The sequence below is a fragment of the Camelus bactrianus genome, chromosome 1 (genome assembly GCF_048773025.1).
Source record: "Camelus bactrianus isolate YW-2024 breed Bactrian camel chromosome 1, ASM4877302v1, whole genome shotgun sequence".
Lineage (NCBI taxonomy): Eukaryota > Metazoa > Chordata > Mammalia > Artiodactyla > Camelidae > Camelus > Camelus bactrianus.
The window spans coordinates 118,019,164-118,037,327 of NC_133539.1; the positions used below are offsets into that span (position 1 = coordinate 118,019,164).

General features: G+C 39.6%; 1 protein-coding gene across 9 annotated transcripts in view; it reads left to right on the forward strand.

Moving 5' to 3' along the window:
- The window catches only part of SATB1 (SATB homeobox 1), a 100,798-nt gene that overhangs the window by 23,274 nt on the left and 59,360 nt on the right, over positions 1–18,164 (forward strand). For 8 of the 9 annotated variants that reach the window (XM_074371830.1, XM_074371820.1, XM_074371827.1 and 5 more), the window contains 4 exons: positions 1,435–1,669; positions 5,316–5,492; positions 6,276–6,402; positions 7,178–7,301. In XM_074371830.1, coding sequence (XP_074227931.1) covers positions 1,459–1,669; positions 5,316–5,492; positions 6,276–6,402; positions 7,178–7,301 — 639 coding nt within the window. In that variant the 5' untranslated portion in view covers positions 1,435–1,458. The remainder of the gene's footprint in view (positions 1–1,434; positions 1,670–5,315; positions 5,493–6,275; positions 6,403–7,177; positions 7,302–18,164) is intronic. The other variant, XM_074371837.1, reaches the window with a different exon arrangement.

Below are 18,164 nucleotides of genomic sequence, written 5' to 3' on the forward strand. Positions count from 1 at the left end.
CTCCCTGATCACCTCTTTCCTTGATTATAATGGACAAAGTAATCTATGGTTAAACAGAGGGAATAAGTGCTTACAGAAAGGCCATGCTGATAATACAAGCTGGCTTTCAAATCTGGATCTAAATAGCTTCTTCAGTTCAGTGGAATATATATATTTTTAAGTACAAGATATGTTGAATTGCCAGACAGCTGGAGGAAAGTGATAATTATATTCTCTCTGGTTTTTCTAAATATGGTCCCCTCTCCCTTAATATTGGTAAGCTCAGTACTTCAAGTACCAGCAAAGTTCATGAAATAATTCTGCTCACCTGTTCTTATCGGTGCTAGTTAAAACTGTATTTTAGAAGTGACTTTGATAATGTACTAAATAATTCCTTTATTACAAACAGTATGAAAATTGATGTCCAATGTGTAATACAACTGAAAATAATTATCTGTTAATTTTTTCTGAAGTTAATTAAGATGTTGACTTCATTGCCTGCTGAGATTATTTTTGAACACTGGCAATTGTGTTTTACCAAAATTATCAAGATTTTTCTTTTTTAAAGCGAGCTTAGCAGTTCAATCTAATGTGTCTGTTACAAAATAGTTTTTGCTATTTAAATTGTTAACAGTCTTCTGTTACTAATGGACACCTAAATATTAACTCTAAAATATCTGGGTTGTAATCCTTCAGTACCGGGGCTATTTGAAGAAAATCCTTCACTTCTATCCATTTGCTTAGGGGTGGAGCGATCCAATCACGTTTTGAGCCAAGTCTTAACTAAATCTTTCAAACAGGTCACGCAAGTCTTGACACTTTGACAGTAGAAGACTTTTTCTACAAATTAACCTGAAAAGCCAATAGGAAGTTTAAAAAGCAGATGTTTGCTACTCTCTTTTGAGGCAGTGTATACATATATATTTTTTTTTCTGTATAAGAATTAAACTATATAAAAATACAAATATGTTCAGCTCTAACTAGTATTTTGGACTATGATTATCTTTCCATCTTTGATTAAAGTGTTGTTACTGTGTTCTGTAATAACATTTCTCATTTTTAAAAATTAGGACTACGTAAATACAATTTGCTTTTTTCTTTTTTGCTATCCTTGTCATAATTTTTGTTCCGAAAGTAAACCCATTTCCCCACACTTAAGTTTTGTTGGTAGGTGACAGATGACCTTTTTGTTCATGTGTGTTGGTGCAGTTTCCACGAATTATTCTGTTATCTTGAATGGAAATATAATGCTGTGATCTAGAAATAGAAGAACATCTGCATTATAGTATATATCTAGTTAAGCAATCTTCCAAATATGTTATCTTTGTGGAGAGAAATACGTAGGAATAAAACATTTGCATGATATTACATATACAGAGAGACAGAGAAAGAGATGCAGGGACCCCCCCACCCCACCCAATTATAACGTGTCTCCTTCTTTTTAAATTCTGGCAGGTGATCTTTAGAGAGTAACTGAGTATGGATCATTTGAACGAGGCAACTCAGGGGAAAGAACATTCAGAAATGTCTAACAATGTGAGCGATCCGAAGGGTCCACCAGCCAAGATTGCCCGCCTGGAGCAGAACGGGAGCCCGCTAGGAAGAGGAAGGCTTGGAAGTACAGGTGCAAAAATGCAGGGAGTGCCTTTAAAACACTCGGGCCATCTGATGAAAAGCAACCTTAGGAAAGGTAAATACTTTGGAGCCCAGTCCTGGGAAGCGGCAAGCCCTGCATCCACCCCGGGCTCCTGGTTTTAGGGGGTATCGGGGTGGAGAGGCAGAACAGGGCTTCGTGCGTCCTTTTCCTCGATTCTCTTTCTAGTCTGAAAGGAGTTCTATTCCTGGCTGAAGTGTTAGTCACGTTGGAAAGTGTAAACTCGCGTGCTGGAGCAGAGCAGCTTACTCCACTGTAGACTGGAATCATTGGACTTTGTGGATGATAAGGACTGAATTAGAAATAATGGTCTCCCTTACACAAGGCTTCCACCGACAAGGTGTTATTGTCGTAGAGGGTACGTGGGTGGCTGTTGCTGAAACTGACCCTGATTAAGAATAAAACACTTAAATTGTTCGACTACAAGCGTAGCCTTTTCGTAGGATTACTAGTTGTAAGGCAGTTGCACAGATAATGGAAGTCTCCTGTGGTATGATGTAAAAGTTGTGTGATGTCATTTTTTTTTTTTTTGGTGATTTGTTTTCTTAAGAGTAAACTCATTATTTAGCAGCCAAAAACCTGATGACGCTAGTGTTTTCACTTTTGCTGGATATTTTTTGATAAAAGAAGGGCAGATTTTGGCAGGTTTTTAAGGAGAGAGGGTACGTGACTATGCGATTCCTCCCTGCCTATTTGATACCACATTGTTGAAGTTAAACAACTTGGACTGCATTCAGCACTGTTGTTTCTATAAATCAGGGCCTATGCTGGGAGGCATGTGTGTGCCTTAGAAGGTCTTTATTTGTCTCTGAATAACTGTATAGGATTCAGATTTTCCTTACATTTGCGAAAGCAAAGGCTAAAAATGCCGTCTTGTAGCAACCAAGAATATTAAGTAGATAAAGTTAGAAGGCAGAGGAATTTCATTGTGTGTGATGCATAACATTTATCATACAATCATTTATTTTTTCCTGGGTTTGGTGAAAACAAAGAATATATTGATCCTGAAATGAACAGACACAGCAGTCCGTATTGTTAGATCTTTATCTATTAAAAATGGAAAAACAGCACTTCAGCAAATTCTTTGGCCTCTACTCATGATTACCCTATTTATTGATTGTTTGCCAAGAATGTATGCATCTTAAGAAAGCCAGGGTAAGAGCATTAAAAATATAATTTATTACGGCTTTTCAAACCGAGTGCATTAATATTGTACTGTGAAGCACTGGGGCTCTATAAAAAAGACTTTCTGACGCCTGCAAACATATAAGTTCCATAAATTCCTAAATAGGAGATTTCAGCTGTCTCTGGTATTATGTGATATTTGCACAGCAAACTTTAATGCCAGGACAGTTTTAGACAAGGATTCTACAGACTTCGCTGCTCCTTATGGCAGACGTGCTGTTTACACAGGCTCATAAACCTTCAGCAAGGCTTCTAAGACTGCCTCCAGGTTTAAATCATGCGGTATTTTTAGCAGTCAGCAGTGACCAGTGCACTCCCCCTTTTTTAATGCTGGAAGGTTATGAAGTTGCTGTAGTTGGAAGTCTCGCCCGACACCCAGATTTAGCAGCTGAATTTGGAATTAAATGATACTGTTGTCGCTTTATCAATAGCCACCCTAATTATCTGATAGGGGCCCCCTAAATAGAGTCCAGGATAACTCTTAATGCATTTCCATCGTTTGAAAGACCTACGGTTATTTCACAGGTCTAAGGAGCAGCAGAGAGCAGGACACGTCTGTATCTTCCTATAAGAGGAAAAATCAATGCGTATGTTTTTGTCGTGCTGGTAACCCAACTCTTTGAAGACATCAGGACAGGGGGAGGAGAAACCAAAGTACAGTAATTTCACTTCCTGCCCAAGGGCTTTTTTTTTTTTTTAAAGCATTGCATTCATAGTGACGTTTTAAAAATGCAGTTTAATTGTAGAAGGTCCTCTGCTTACTTTGAACAACAAAATGACTCCAGCCTTTTGGTGGTAGTGTTAGTATTTCCTTTTCTTCTTTTTCACCTGCGTGCTTTTTGCTTCACAGGTGCCAGATAAAAATTGTGGCTGGGATGAGAAAGCCTGGCTTAAGAAAAGGGGTTAATGTTGTAATTTGCCTCGGAGGTTTGGCCAGAGTACCTTCAAGCCAAGGAAGAAAGCACAGTGTTGTTTTTGCTGTGGTCTCCCCAAGTCGTCTTCTGGCCCCTGATGGGTTCCCTCCCCAGTATAAAACAGCTGAAGGAATGACAGGAGGATTGGCAAGCTGTGGGGCTTGTTTTTCATGCCCAGCCTGTTGGGTACCTCCAAATGAGTTTGTGAGCTTTTCTAAGTAAACCTAGAGGGGTTTATTTGTCAGAGCTAGAATCTCTTGTGAACAGTTCACGAAAGCTGCGGTGGAGAAAGAAATGTAGAGAAATGTAGCTTGTTTTACTGCTGGCTTTGTTTGGCGGAAACACGCAAATAGGGCATTTTTAAAGGGCATCTCTGGAGTCTGGAGGACATCCTGATTTTTTAGCTCTGCCTGGCCTGCATGAGACATATTCAGAAGTTGGTTGGATTCTGCGAGTCCACAGGGCAGGGCTGAGAGAGGCATTAATGTTAGAGGACTAATTGGGGACCCTGGGTGCCCTGGTAAAGTAACCCTTGTCATCATTTATGCTAAGGATGACAGTCCCCTGGCAGTGTGCCACCGTACAGTTCAGATGCATCTGCTTTTAACCCTTTTCCGTTTATCATCGGAAGCATGACGGTGCGCTGCGTAAACACCTTGAGAACTGCTGCATTCCAAGATTTGTTTCTTGAAGCCTCTTTTCTAACAACGGTGTGGCCTGTGTTGGTTAATCACCTGGCTGCTGGCTTATTACATGGCATTACAGTAAAGAAAGAGAGAACACAGCACATCTCTGCAGATGCCTTTATCCTAAGATGTCCCGATGAAGCCAGCTTTCTTTCTTCTCATTTTTATCCTATTTACTATAACAAAGATGGTTCGTTTTAAAGACATATGGCTCCTGGGGTATCTTTTGAGTCAGGTAGAATCAGTGAAGAGCCCTAACAGTAAATCTCATTTATCTGTGTTTTGCACATATTGAAATCATATATTTTGAACATCAGTTTGGTTGAGTTTTGTGTTTCTTTTATGGAATCATTAAAGTCAGTATCTTAAAAAAGGACGCAAATGCTGATCACTTTATCATCCAAGACAATGTGTTTGGACACAAACAGGGAAAGTTGAATGTTAGCAAAAGTGTGTAGGACACGTGAAGGTGGTTCTTCCGAAGACCCTGTAGTCAGTTACACGTGCGCGCCAGGTACCACTCGCAGCTCATCAGACCAGACACTCCTCTCTCGTCAGCCTTATTATTTGATCCAAAAGGTAATTCTGCATTCTCTGATTTGGGGAAATGCACTGTTAAAATTAAAGTAGAGCCCAGGTTACCTTAGGACCCGGTTCACATTCTCTTTGACTATTTCTCTTACAACTTCAAAAAAGGAAAGGAGCGTATATGTATGTGTGTGTGCTCGCCTGCCGGTGTGTCTGTGCCCTGTCTGCCTTGGAAACACAGTCTCCCCTTCTCTCACTGTTGCAAAGGTTTATTTTTCATGGCGTAGCTCTCCGTCCCGCCCCCACCACCTAAGACTGTGATTCTGAGGATTGTTGGTTTGCGTCTCTTTTGCTCTGTCTCCTTGATAGGGACCATGCTACCAGTTTTCTGCGTGGTGGAACATTATGAAAACGCCATTGAATACGACTGCAAGGAGGAGCACGCAGAATTTGTGTTGGTGAGAAAAGATATGCTTTTCAACCAGCTGATAGAAATGGCACTGCTGTCGCTGGGCTATTCGCACAGCTCTGCTGCCCAGGCCAAAGGTAAATAAGGCATCCGTGGGGCTTGGAAAAATTGCTCGGCATCCTTTGTTTACCTTGCAGAGAAAGCCCTGGATATTTTTGTTCAAAGGACTGTAGTCTGTGTATTCCATTGGTTCCTGATAGACTGTGGCTTTAAAAAATGGGCTTAATTCAGTTTGGTTTAGTTAACACACATTTTGCTCATGTGGAATGTCGAGGTAGATTTTTTTTTTTTAAATTACTTCAGCTGAATCATTAGTATGCTTATTGACCTTAATAATCTGCTCCACTGAGGACCCACAAGGAAGTGAGGAGCGGATTTGAGCAGATGGACTGTTGAGAGTCAATTTGCATTTATGACTGAATATCTAGTTCTGTTTCTTTTATTCTGTTTCTGATGGTTTTATGGGCTGTAAAGTATTTTTCAATGCTGATTCCCATTGCAGTAGAGAATCTTATCTAAATCGTAAAGCCATTGAGAACTGGTTCAGCTATGTCTTATTAGAACTTCCCGTAAGTTAGGAAAATGTGGCCCAGGCATAGGTTTTATGGATGGGGTTTTATTTCCAAAATAATAAACAACCCTCCAGTCATTTACATAATTTCCCGATTTGGAAAGCTAAGCTGTGAATATTTTCATTGACCTGCCTTTTAGAGGGAAGGGAATTATTCAGACAGAAATAACAATATTGCTTGTGGTGGGGGCAGTGGGGAAAACAAAAACCAAAAAACAAAAAACCTTCAACTAGATGTATGATCTGAAGGGTGCAATCTTTAGTGACACATTCTCTTTATCTGGAATAGGGCTGATCCAGGTTGGAAAGTGGAATCCTGTTCCACTGTCTTATGTGACCGATGCCCCTGATGCTACGGTAGCGGATATGCTCCAGGACGTGTATCATGTGGTCACACTGAAAATTCAGTTACACAGGTGAGTCAGGGCAGCAGTTCTCCTGCGGAACATGCTCCTTACCTGATCTTTTGAAACAAAGCATCTCTGGTCAACCTTCAATTGTTATTTACTCTGGGTTTCAGAAAGGTTAATCCCAATTGATTTTGTGGCCTTAACCCCCTTCTGTTTTATCTTCTCAACTTCAATCTATCATTTAGAAGCCACTTTTCCCCCCAACCTGGGTCGATCTGTGCAGGTTATCAAAAGACAAGACTCTTTTTATTTAGTCAATTAAATGATGCCTTACAAGAAGGCATTTTACATAAAGTTTACTTAAGAGAAAAATATTTTTGCATATCATGAACAGTGCCATCTGGGTACGTTTTGTGAAAGAATGCCTTATTCACGATTGCTGAGATCTTATTTATTTTTATATATGTATATTTATATTCTTTTACCATTTTTATTCGTCTGAGCAGAGTCGTGAAAGGAAAACGGTTACTACGTTAATGGTTTTCACGATGGCTCGTGAGGAAGCAGTACACCTTAAATTGTCTTCCCGAGCGCATCAGAGCAGGGAGGTAGAAGTAACATGAAAAAATAGCCACCACAGGCAGCTGATGTATAATTCATGCATCGATACAGCAGATGTGTTGTATAAAGTAATTAACTAATCGGAACAATCAGGAGACCGAGAGCAATCTCCAGATGCATCTGTTTGATGCACAAAATGAAATCTGTCTGTCTTAAAGGAATGTTCTGCAGCGGGATGCAATCTTGTCATAATCCCCTCTCTAATCTATGTCTCCAATAGTTGCCCCAAACTCGAAGACCTGCCTCCCGAACAGTGGTCGCACACCACCGTCAGGAACGCGCTGAAGGACTTACTGAAGGATATGAACCAGAGTTCCTTGGCCAAGGAGTGCCCCCTTTCACAGGTATTTGGCATCTCTCGGAGTTGATAATACACAATCGTGAGCGGCCCTGGTTTGAGGTGCGAGGGGGTTCCGTAGCCTAAAGCAACTGGTATCCAAAGCAAGGTTCTCCCCCAAATGCCAAGTGACTTGACCACTGGGGCCTTTGAAAAATATGCCTGATTCATTCTGCACAGAGAGCCTTCACTCATTTTCTTCCTTGGGGAAAAGAGCGAAGGAGAGACAGCCCAGCACAACCCTGTGCTAGCTTTAGGTTTCTTCTGAGTGCACTGAGCTTCGCAGCTACACAGTCCTGAGAGCCCCTGCTTAAGGGAATCAAAGTGGTATAAGTTCCTGGAGCCCTGGGTGAGTGGGCGTGGCGTTGCAGGTATTAACATACAAACTTCACCATGCTACCTGAAAAATTAAGAGTACAGTTTTTGGCTACTTTGTTCATTAGCCAAAAAAAAGAAAAAGAAGAAAAAGCATTTTGTAAAAAACATTATAAAAATAAGAACAAAACAGAAGTCTCTTCTGGAAGAATTATTAATTATCAGGATTTTGTCGCCAGCTTTGTGGCATTGGTTTACCTTTTTTTTTTCCTCCCCACTTTTAGTGAGATCATATTTTTTTCCTTGGAGATGCCTGTCATCCCATCAGGGATTTTTGAAATGAGACAAAGATTTATTATTATTGAACTTGATTTTTTTTTTTAGACAATGAATTTTGGTAGCAGGGCAATTAAAACTCCAAGCAAGAGGCTGCCTGTGTTTCAGAATGTAAAGCCAAATACCACTTTTGATAATGCTCAGCTGATTTCAAATCAGAAAGAAAGGGTGCTGTGAGCCCGCTATTCACGGGCTGCCTGTGTGGTCAGGACACAAGTGTGTCACAGTGCCGTCCACCAGTGCCCTAACCATCATTCCACCACAGAGTGTGATTAAAGTGCTGCTCTGACTCCATGCTCACTCACTTTTTTAAGTTTCTTTTTCAATGCATGTTTAAACTGTACGTCTGAATGTTAGTCGTCAGTTATTTGAACTTGAACTGGCTGACTGCAGTAAACATTGCTGCAATTGAGATGTTCTCCAAATGCATTTCCCATGTGATGCCCATAAGGATATTTGGGTGCCTTTGGAGGGAAGCTTGCGGGCTTTTGTGCTGCCGTTTCTTGGAAGCTCCGTGCATTTCAGGTTTGCTGCATTACAGTCCTTCTGCTTGACTTTGATATTTGTTAGCAATTAGAGGAATGAAGCAAATGAATTAAGCTTATAATTAATGATGGCTTTTTATATTCTTTTAAGGTAAGCTGTAGCCACAGGTAAAAAATATCCTCTGGTATTAAGAGTCCATTTCTTGAAATTTAGAGCAAACTCTTTTTTGTCATTCTAGCTGAACTCCTTCCATTATCTCTCACCCTTGGAGTAGAGAGGATGTGAATTTATAACCATCAAATAAAAGTAATTTAAATTAATTAAACACAGTTAAATCAATAGGATGATATAATGAAGCAGGTGACTCTTACCTCTGGGACTTTGGGTTTTGCGACGACTGCACATAATCTGTCAGTTGATTTCTAGCATTTGAACATTTGAAATGTTTTAGAAACAAACTTCTTTTTTTTAATTCAGAGCTAGAATATGGATAAGCACCCATGATAGGAATCCCATGTATGTTCATGTTACCAAATGTCCCATTGATTTTAGAAGGAAATTCAGGCAAAGATTTAAGGCATTTACTGTGAGCTGGAGAAGAGGGTGCTAGGACAAGAATTTATTGATACAGTGGGAACTAGCTGTTAAATGACATCAACATTCAGCCAATAAACTCCACCTCACTGTAGCTTATAAATACAATTGTGAGTTTACTTAACGTTATCATGGGAAATGAATTGAATCCAGACAATTATAACATTAAACAGAATGACACAATGAAATCCAGGACTTGGTTTTGGAGTCAGGCATTGGTGAATTTCTCTAAAGAAGCCTTGAGTGGAACACGTGACCCCGTGTAGCTGGGGACTCCACTGTCATCATTCAGGGGTGAAATTAGACTGTAAGTTCAACATCAGTTGTAATTACAATCTTCTTTTCTTTAAAAAAAAAAGTTGGAAAAAAAAGATTCATCAGTGGAAGCAAATATTCTAAATTAATTTAGGTTTATGAGAAAGTGCAACTTGTTCTCTAAATGAGGGGGTTATTCTATATTCTGCTGCATCATCTTCTCTTTCTTCCTCTAAAATGAATTCCTGAATCTGATCCTCACTTCAGAATGTTTTAATTATGAACTATTTTTCCATTTGCTCCTTTATTTTCTCTTCTGTCAGAAGTTGTTAGTTAGAGCAAACGCAGGCACTCTTAGGCCTACGGCCCCAAATGCATGCTGAGCTTGGTCAAACTCCTCTTTCTTGCCTCTGCGGTGAGATTTGGTGATGAAGAGGGTGTGAAAATCCCTAGCAAGTAAATACTGCCTCCGTCTTACACCAAATGGGGCCCAACACCAAGAAATACTCTGTGTAAAGACTTTTTTTTCCCTTCTTTGAGGTTTGATTCATTCAAGTGATGCTCAGCTTGTAGCACCCAATTCAGCACATGCATTTTGCTGTACCTTAGGGTTCGATTTTGTTGACTGGGATAAAAATACCCCAGTCTCAAATATGACTGTCAAGTCCCTTAATGATACACTTAGCAGAATGTCCACCCCATAGGCAAGTGGGTTCCGTTTACAGAGTAGAGATCCTGCGGAAAGGGGGATTGTCCCACAGTTGCAAAGCACATGTCCAGTTTGCACTTGGAATCTCGGAATCAGACAGATGAAGGAGCCAGTGCCCCTAGAGATTAAAGTCAGAAGCCTGGTTAGGACGGACCCGAAAGCCCTTTCCCACTGGCAAGTTTTAAAGTGTTGATTTTGGAAATGAAGACGTAGGTTTTGGTGCAATCATGTTCTCTCTGGTACTGTTTGCAGGGTTTTTCTCTCTAGCTGCAGAAATTCCATAAGTGTGCATGTGGTTTGACTTATAACTCATGCTTTCATTTCTGTTGCTGCTTCCCTATCATAAATCTGCCCGAATAGCTTGCCATCCATCTATTAAGTTTTTTTGACCCCGTGTTCGTTAATTTTTGTAAAGCATTCTAAGGCTTAAGAAAACCCTAGCTCATTATAATGTGAGGTTGGGCGTTCTGTTATCATTCTTGCTTTTTTTCAGTGGATGTGGTTAGATAAGTTGGATGTTGTATTCTGCCCTGCAAGTAAGGAGGAGAGAATAAAATCTTGGGGACAAGAAAGCTTATGTCATGGGAACTTGAAGAGTGTGGATTTGGAAGGTAAATTGGAATTTGAAAAAGGAAACATTTTGATTTACAATAAAACATTTTATTTTGATTTTAGTTTTCCCTGAAGTTTTGGAAATTGAACTTAAACCTAAGTATATACATTCCCTAGATACATGTATAGGTTAATATAATATAAGCCCTAGATATACACATTCAATATAAGAACAGATTCATTGTGTTAAAAGTGTCATAAGTAAAAGATGAGTTAATTGCTTTTGCCAGGCTAGAGTCTTCCTTCAAAAAATGTTTAGGTCAAAAAAAAAAAAAAATGTTTAGGGCAGATATTCCTGAGGGATTTTAATCTGATGTGTGTGCATTTTTACCACCCCTCCCCACCACACACACATGCACACTTGTGTGTACGCACACACACATCACCACTCTCACATTTTTAAGACACTAGATCTTTCTGTTTCATTTCTCACCTGGGGAAAAGTCGCTCCAAGCCCAAGTCCCACACAAAGTGAGAATTGTCATTTTTATTTCCGAGTAGCAAAAGATGTATAAAATGTGTTAAAATTCGAACATTCTGTCGAGAAGTAATATTGAGAAAAATGATTTTTTTTCTCTCCCGACAGCATCTCGGGATCTATAATGTGCCAGACTTTTTATTAGATCCTGGCAAAATAGCTGAAAAAAGAAACCGCCCTGCCCTCCTGAAGCTTAGCATTTAACCATGCGGATTCTCCAAAACTTGACAGTCATTTCCATAGACCTTAATAAACCCCTGTATTCACCTGATTTTCAGCCTTATTATACAAAGCAACAATTTAAAAATCCCCGTCCGTTAGGCTATGTGTGTGTGTGTGTGTAACATATGTCTATATATATATATATATTTCACTACACTTTGTGTTAATTCTTTTCATAATTTTTAGACCAAACTGGCATTTCTGAAGAAATTTTAATGAACATTAATAATCAACTTCTCTCAAGAGAATATCCAGCAGTAGATTCATATATTGTATTTCACATTGAGAGTCTAATCTATGAAATTTATTTGTGTATTCACATATTTATTCATTCAAAAATATATATATTGGCAGTCTGTTGTGTGACAGGCATCCTGTTTCCTATTGTGTAATGAGGATGACACATCTTAATAGTTGAAATAATAAACCTGCATTTGGTGCTTTTGCAATATCAAGAGTGTGTCTATAACCCCAAGTTGTGTTTAGTTTAAATTCCCCTCTTCAGCTGAGGACCCTGAGCTATGGAATGTTTGAGTCCCATGGTTATGTGGCTGGTAAAGCAAAGGGGCAAGAATTCACACCCAGACCCTGTGAATTTAACCAAGTATTCTTGGCTAGATGGGTAGAGTGCTTATTTTTAAGCCTTTCTCTAGTTAATTTGACATTTTATCAAATACTTACATTTCTCTGCAACTTACTGTTCTCCATTTCTATTTATTCTCACCGCTGAAATGTTTAACGTCTTTTGTTTTTGTAATTTTGATATTGTCATTCTTACATTGACTTGCTTTAGAAATACCATCACTTCTGGGGGTGGGTGGGGATAGCTCTGGGGTAGAGCGCATGCTTAACATGCACAAGGTCCTGGGTTCAATCCCCAGTACCTCCGTTAAAAGAAAAAACAGAAATTTTACTTTAAAAAAAAAAAAAAAAACCATTGTTGCATGCTCCTAAATTAGAGCACGTGAGGGTGATTTAGACCACAGGGGCTGACATCTGGGGTAGTCTGGATTTGTGGGGGGTTCCAGAAGATTTGACTACCAGCTGTGGGACCGTCACTTCCCCCCGTCCTCACGTCTGGATCGGTGGGTATGGCTGAGCTAATGGCCCTTTTTATTTGCGCCCCCACAGCAGTGTTAGACGTCTGCACGGGAAACAGCGGGCAGTTCTTTAAGTCTGTTTGGGAGTGTAGAGCTTAGTTGTCCACTGGCTTGATGTGACGAACGAGTTGATAACTGGCAGCCCCGTTGAGAAACACAGGTTCCTGTTGGAGCTGTGCTTGGAGGATTTTGTACCTGCCCCTTCCTGGTATAATACTGTCAATCTTGTTGTAATTAACATCGTGTATTTTGAGGAAAAGCTCCACAGAGGAACTCTTCTTTCCTGTTTGAAATTGCACAACTTTCCCCAGTTCGTACCCCACGCCCATGGGAGTCCGAGGCTATGAGTATCTGCTTTGCCAGGCACGGAAGCACTTGATACTAATTGGGTTTTATTGTCGCTCTCAGCAGTTGCAGTAATGGCGAGCTGGTCAACCAGTTCTACGTGGGTAGAGGTGTGACTTGCTCAAGTTGCACCCAGTGCTTTTTCCTGTCTCCTTTTTTGAACCGGTTATTGCTTCACTCTAGTACCTCTTTCTCGAATTAGACCGTAGAGGGGGAGGGTATAGCTCCGTGGTAGAGCGCGTGCTTAGCGTGGGCAAGGTCCTGGGTTCAAGCCCCAGTACCTCCGTTAAAAAATGTGCATAAACAAATAAACCTAATTACCTCCCCGCAAAACGAAACAAAACAAAACATCAAATTAGACAGTGAGATGTCTGTCCTGGGTTAGTAATATCCCACACAGAATCTACAATAGACGTGTCCTCCAGGCTGCGAGTTTTTCTTTTTACATCTCCTCTCTCAGGCTCATTTTCAGCCGATTTAGATACATAAGGATTTTACTGTAGCTTGATGTCAGTTTCCTGTAACCTTTCAGATACATTCATCCAAAAAGCCAAACTTAATAAAGCATCTATCTTACAACGGATTGATCTCAAATATTTTATGGCCTATCTTTTCACAATAGTCACACAGACGAGTTTAAGCCATGCCAATTTAGAGAGTGCTTAACAGTGTGTAAGTACTTCATTTTCACTTAATAGATTTTTTACCTATGCTTTGTTTCAGAGCTGAACAAGTTTCCTTTGACCTCAGAATCACTAATGCAAGGAAAATTACCATATCATGAATGCACCTCCCCTATTTTTTTTTTTTCTGATTTGCAGAATAATAAATACAGCCAAGGCTCAGGAGTAGGAATGGCCTGAGAGAAAGCCTCTTAAATGCTCTTTTCTAATTTTTTTTTTTTCTTTTAAAGTTAACCAACTCAGGCTAATCAATCAGATTTTCTTGCTAAAACAGAGCTAGTTTTAAAGTGCTTTTTGAGTGTCTTTTTTTTTTGAAATTTACTACTGAAATTTCAAGTTGGGCTTTATCTGAATTTGGTTTTTAAACCTGTTTTATTTCATGTCAGACAGGGGCCCCCAAGAAACTCATAAACAAACAGAAAACCCTAAATTCGGGATAATCAAGACAAACAGATACACGCACCCAATTTTTCCCCCCTCTTTCTTTGGAAACTGCTTGATCGTAAGGTGCTCTGAGTATTAAAAAAACATAAGAGAGCCTTTAACGTAACAGGAGAGAGCTTCAGCGGGGCCTCACAGCTCACTGCCAATTGAAGTAAGGAACGCTCTGGCTGTTGGGACTTTTAAATCTAGACTTAAAAGTTATTTGTTCTGTTTAGCATTTTTAAAACGATTCTATTAGGAATTGTATGTGCTTCAGTTTTAATTTTAACTCATAATGATTGTAAAGCACCCTGGGATTCCTGCATGAAGGGCGTTATAAGATTGTATTGTGTTCTAATATGCTGTGGTATTATGGGCAGTTCAGAAGGTTACAAAGGAGGTGGCTGACTTCCTTTCAAAGTCTCTTTCCTTTCTCTCATTCTTACTCTAAAACCCTATCCTCTTTAGCCGTGATCTTTTTCTTTCCTTCTTTTCCAAAAGCTATTCTCTTGTACGGCACTATTTTCCCGTTTAAAAAAAAAAAGCAACTCTAACTTGGTTTACGCAGAGGTTAAATTTTATGCAAACCAGATTACGTGTTGAAAGTTAAAGAGCGATTAGCACTTTCCTTGTTAGCACCAGTTGAGATCACTCTTCTTTTCCAGATGACAAGACAGGGTATTTCATCACTGGGTACCACCCGACTGTCCCAGACTTGTCCCAGTTTACTGTCAATCCAGCGTTTATTCCTCTGCAGTTAAACAATGTGGAGCTAACAAGACCAAGTACTAACGCTATGAAATGTCACAGTAGAGATTTCCCAACATGTAGTGACACTCCTGGGTTATTCTGGCATAGGACAGAGCTTGATTTCACTTTATTTCTTAATGAAACTATTTTTTAGATTTATTTCATTAGCAGTTGTGTTCTCTCCCCCTTTGTGGGAGTCTGTGTGTGTTACTGCTTGTTGCCACCCCATAATTAATGCGCTCAGAGCGTTCATTCCATAGGAGTCTAGAAAGTGAGCTGTGCCGTCACGGCTCTGTAAATTCAGGCAAGTGACTCTGTCCCTCAGTTTCCTCATCTCTAAAGCAGAAAGGTAACAGTACTGATTTTTCAGGATTGTTATGAGAATTACATGAGTGAATCCTTGTAAAGCATTGAGAACAGTGCTCAGTTCTAAAGTGTGCAATAACATGGGTTGTTTTTCTAAAACGTGGGGGGTTGAGAGTTTGGCATCGCACTTGTGGGTCTCAGAAACTTTGTTGCTACGTAGAAGATTTCTATGCAAGCGTGAGTTTGTATGGAAACAACCAAGAACTTTTCATTTGTGAAAAAAATTAAAGAAACATTTTATAACTTGTCCTCACCTTGAAGGAGCGCTTTTAGTCGGGTCCTTAGAATCATGTATCTTAAAATGGAAGTGAGGGAAGACTCAGGCAAGCATGATGCTTTAAATAAGCACATTTGCAAGTTAAGCAGATATGATAACTTAGATGGGACAGTGTCGGGGAGGGAAAAGAAACCTCCTGGGACTGTCATCTGGATGTGAGTTTTCCCTAGTGCTCTTTCCTTCACCCTCACCCCTGCTCCCCACACCCAAGGCTCTGTCCCCTCCCTTTATACAGCCCCATAGCAGTTTCCACATTGTTCTGTAATTATCTGTGGACAGACTGTGTCCTCTACGTGAGTAATTGACAGCCACAGAGGGGCTAAGTTTTATTCACCATCACAGTCATGGATCTGGCACACAGGAGGATCTCAGGAATACCTGTCAAGCCGAGATAGCCTTGTAGCGTTTTCATCACATCTATTTCATGAACCAGTAAACTATGTCAGTAGTTTTCTTTGTAGTGTTTTATCTATAGTCTTATTTAGAATATCCTACTTTACAAAATATTTTCCCTATTATGCTTAATTCTGAATTTTTAATTTATGTAACCCAAGAGCAAATTACTTCTGCATTTTTCTCTAAGAACCCCTACTGATAATCCAAGCTGTCCCATAGTTTTGCTTATATTGTGATGTTCTTAAATATATGGATAAAATTATGTTTGTAAGCAGAACAGTAGTCTTGGACCCAAAGATCTGAAAAAAGGACCCAAAGAGCTAAAAAATGCCCTAAGAGACCTAATTATACATCACTGTTAAGCACAATTTAACAACACAATTCAGTACACATTTTAAGTTTTTCTTCTATAATCAGGTGTGTATTTCAGCGTCGCTCATAGTTTTCATTTTTTCTCCATTGTGTTATATTTGAGATCCACACTTTTTTACTGTTAGTTCCATTTGTCTGTTTCTCATTTGAAAAAAAAAATATATATATATATAAAGGGGGGAAATTTCAATAGCAAAGTCAAATGATTTCTAGACCAAGATGTTGGTACTGCCAACATGGAAATGCTAACAGTCAGTACCACCCCATGTTAGTTCACAGTGTCCGTTCTTCATTTGAGGGTCCAAAGTCCACATTTGGCAGTGGAGGCTCCGTTTGGGGCTGTAAACATATAATGTGTAAAAGTCAGCTGTGTACAGGTCCAGAGTCACCTGGGTTTAGAGAGAGCTGCAAATGTAGATAACTGTTCAGCCATTCCAGAACAAAGCCTCAGAGCCTTTGTCCCACCTCCCGCAGGAGCACCAGCTCAGCCTGGAGCCCACGCTTCCAGTGATGGACGGGGCTTGGGACTTCGTGGCGGCCAGCCCATCCATCCAGCACAGATTGACCATTTCGCCCTAACTCCCAAAGAGCTGATCACCAGTATACTGGCATTTTCATAACATTGACAGAGATGAGCCACATTACCTTGATCTTTCTCTCTGACCTCATTCAGAAGTTACATTGGTTTATATTTATTTAGTAGACATGGGAAATCTTGACTAACAACTAATAAAATACAGAAATCAGGGGTATGATTTAGCCTTCAGTCTCCTATGAAATCTTGGATCCGTAGACCCTGCAACAGGCTCCCAAGAGTTTGTGCAGACCCGGAAGTTACGAGTCTCTTGGGGCAGGATGTATGTGGAGAGAGCTTTCGTAAGTTTCATGAAATTCCCAAGGAAAGTCTTTGGCCCTATAAAAAACTAAAAACCAAGCTTACTTCCCCCCCCCCCCCATTTTTAGGCAATGTGACTTAAAATCTAACAGCGTTCATGTAAGGAAGGCGTGCAGAGAAGGAATATAAAATCTGAAGAGTCACAGCCTAATTCTAGTACTTACTTTTGGAAAAATGGGCTGATTGTTCAAACTAGTTCTTTTTTTTTTTTCACTCGGTGCCTTAACATTTTTCAAAATGACTTATTTAGGACCTCTGGAATTTACTACAAATTTGATGTCTTTTCCTGCTATTTCTAAGTACAGATACTAGAAATTTTAATCTCCAGAGAGAATGGGAGCTCTAACCACGCAAGGGCCAGCAGAGAAAGAAGAATCCCGCATTCCCCAAATGTGCAAGTTGGTAGAGAATGCAGGAGGTTTAGAATCTTAGGAAACAGTTTTTGCTATAAAATCAAATAAGGCTCATTCGATTTAGATTTACCTAATGAAAAACTTGTGAAAATTCTATTTGGAGTAGCATAACGTTTAATTCAATAATAGGGAGTATATTTTTAATAATCATATTATAAGCAAGATACCAAGGGACTTTAACCTTCTTAAAAAATAAAACTGTAGTGGGGGATGTTTGCACAGTGAGTGGATGGTACGTATTACAGTTTCAGCTCCCTTAGTCACTGAAGACCCTGTAGGACCTCTGTTGGGGAATACACACAGATCTCATAGAGTCTTCAAGCTGTTAGAAAGGACCTTGGAGATTTTCTAGTTCATTTCCCTTCATATTGCAGATGAGCAAACGTAAGCCTCTATGTGCAATTAATTTGAAATGTTACATGCCCTTCGTAATAATACACTTTTTAACAAATATTTTCTAATTTAAGCCAGCATAGTCAATTAGTTTGAATGAGAAGGTTTCAGAATAGTAAGAACGATCTATACGGGTTCTCAAACAAAAAGACAGAATAGAGAATCTGGTCAAAAGATACTCTCCGGGCTTTATATAAAATTCCTTTAATTATGTGGCAAAGCCACGTGAACTGCGAACCAGCGTTTTCTTTTAAAATTACAAATTGGATATTTCAATCATTAAATGAAATTTCTGTGCTTCAAAATGATCGCAATGTCATCTTTAGGAAATGTGATAAGAGAATTCAGGCAGAATTGGATGGGTTCTCTTTCTGCTTGCTTTCATAGACCTTTGGGGCTCTGTCCCCAGTTTCTGTTTTTAGCACAACACAAGGATTGCTTGGTGTGAAG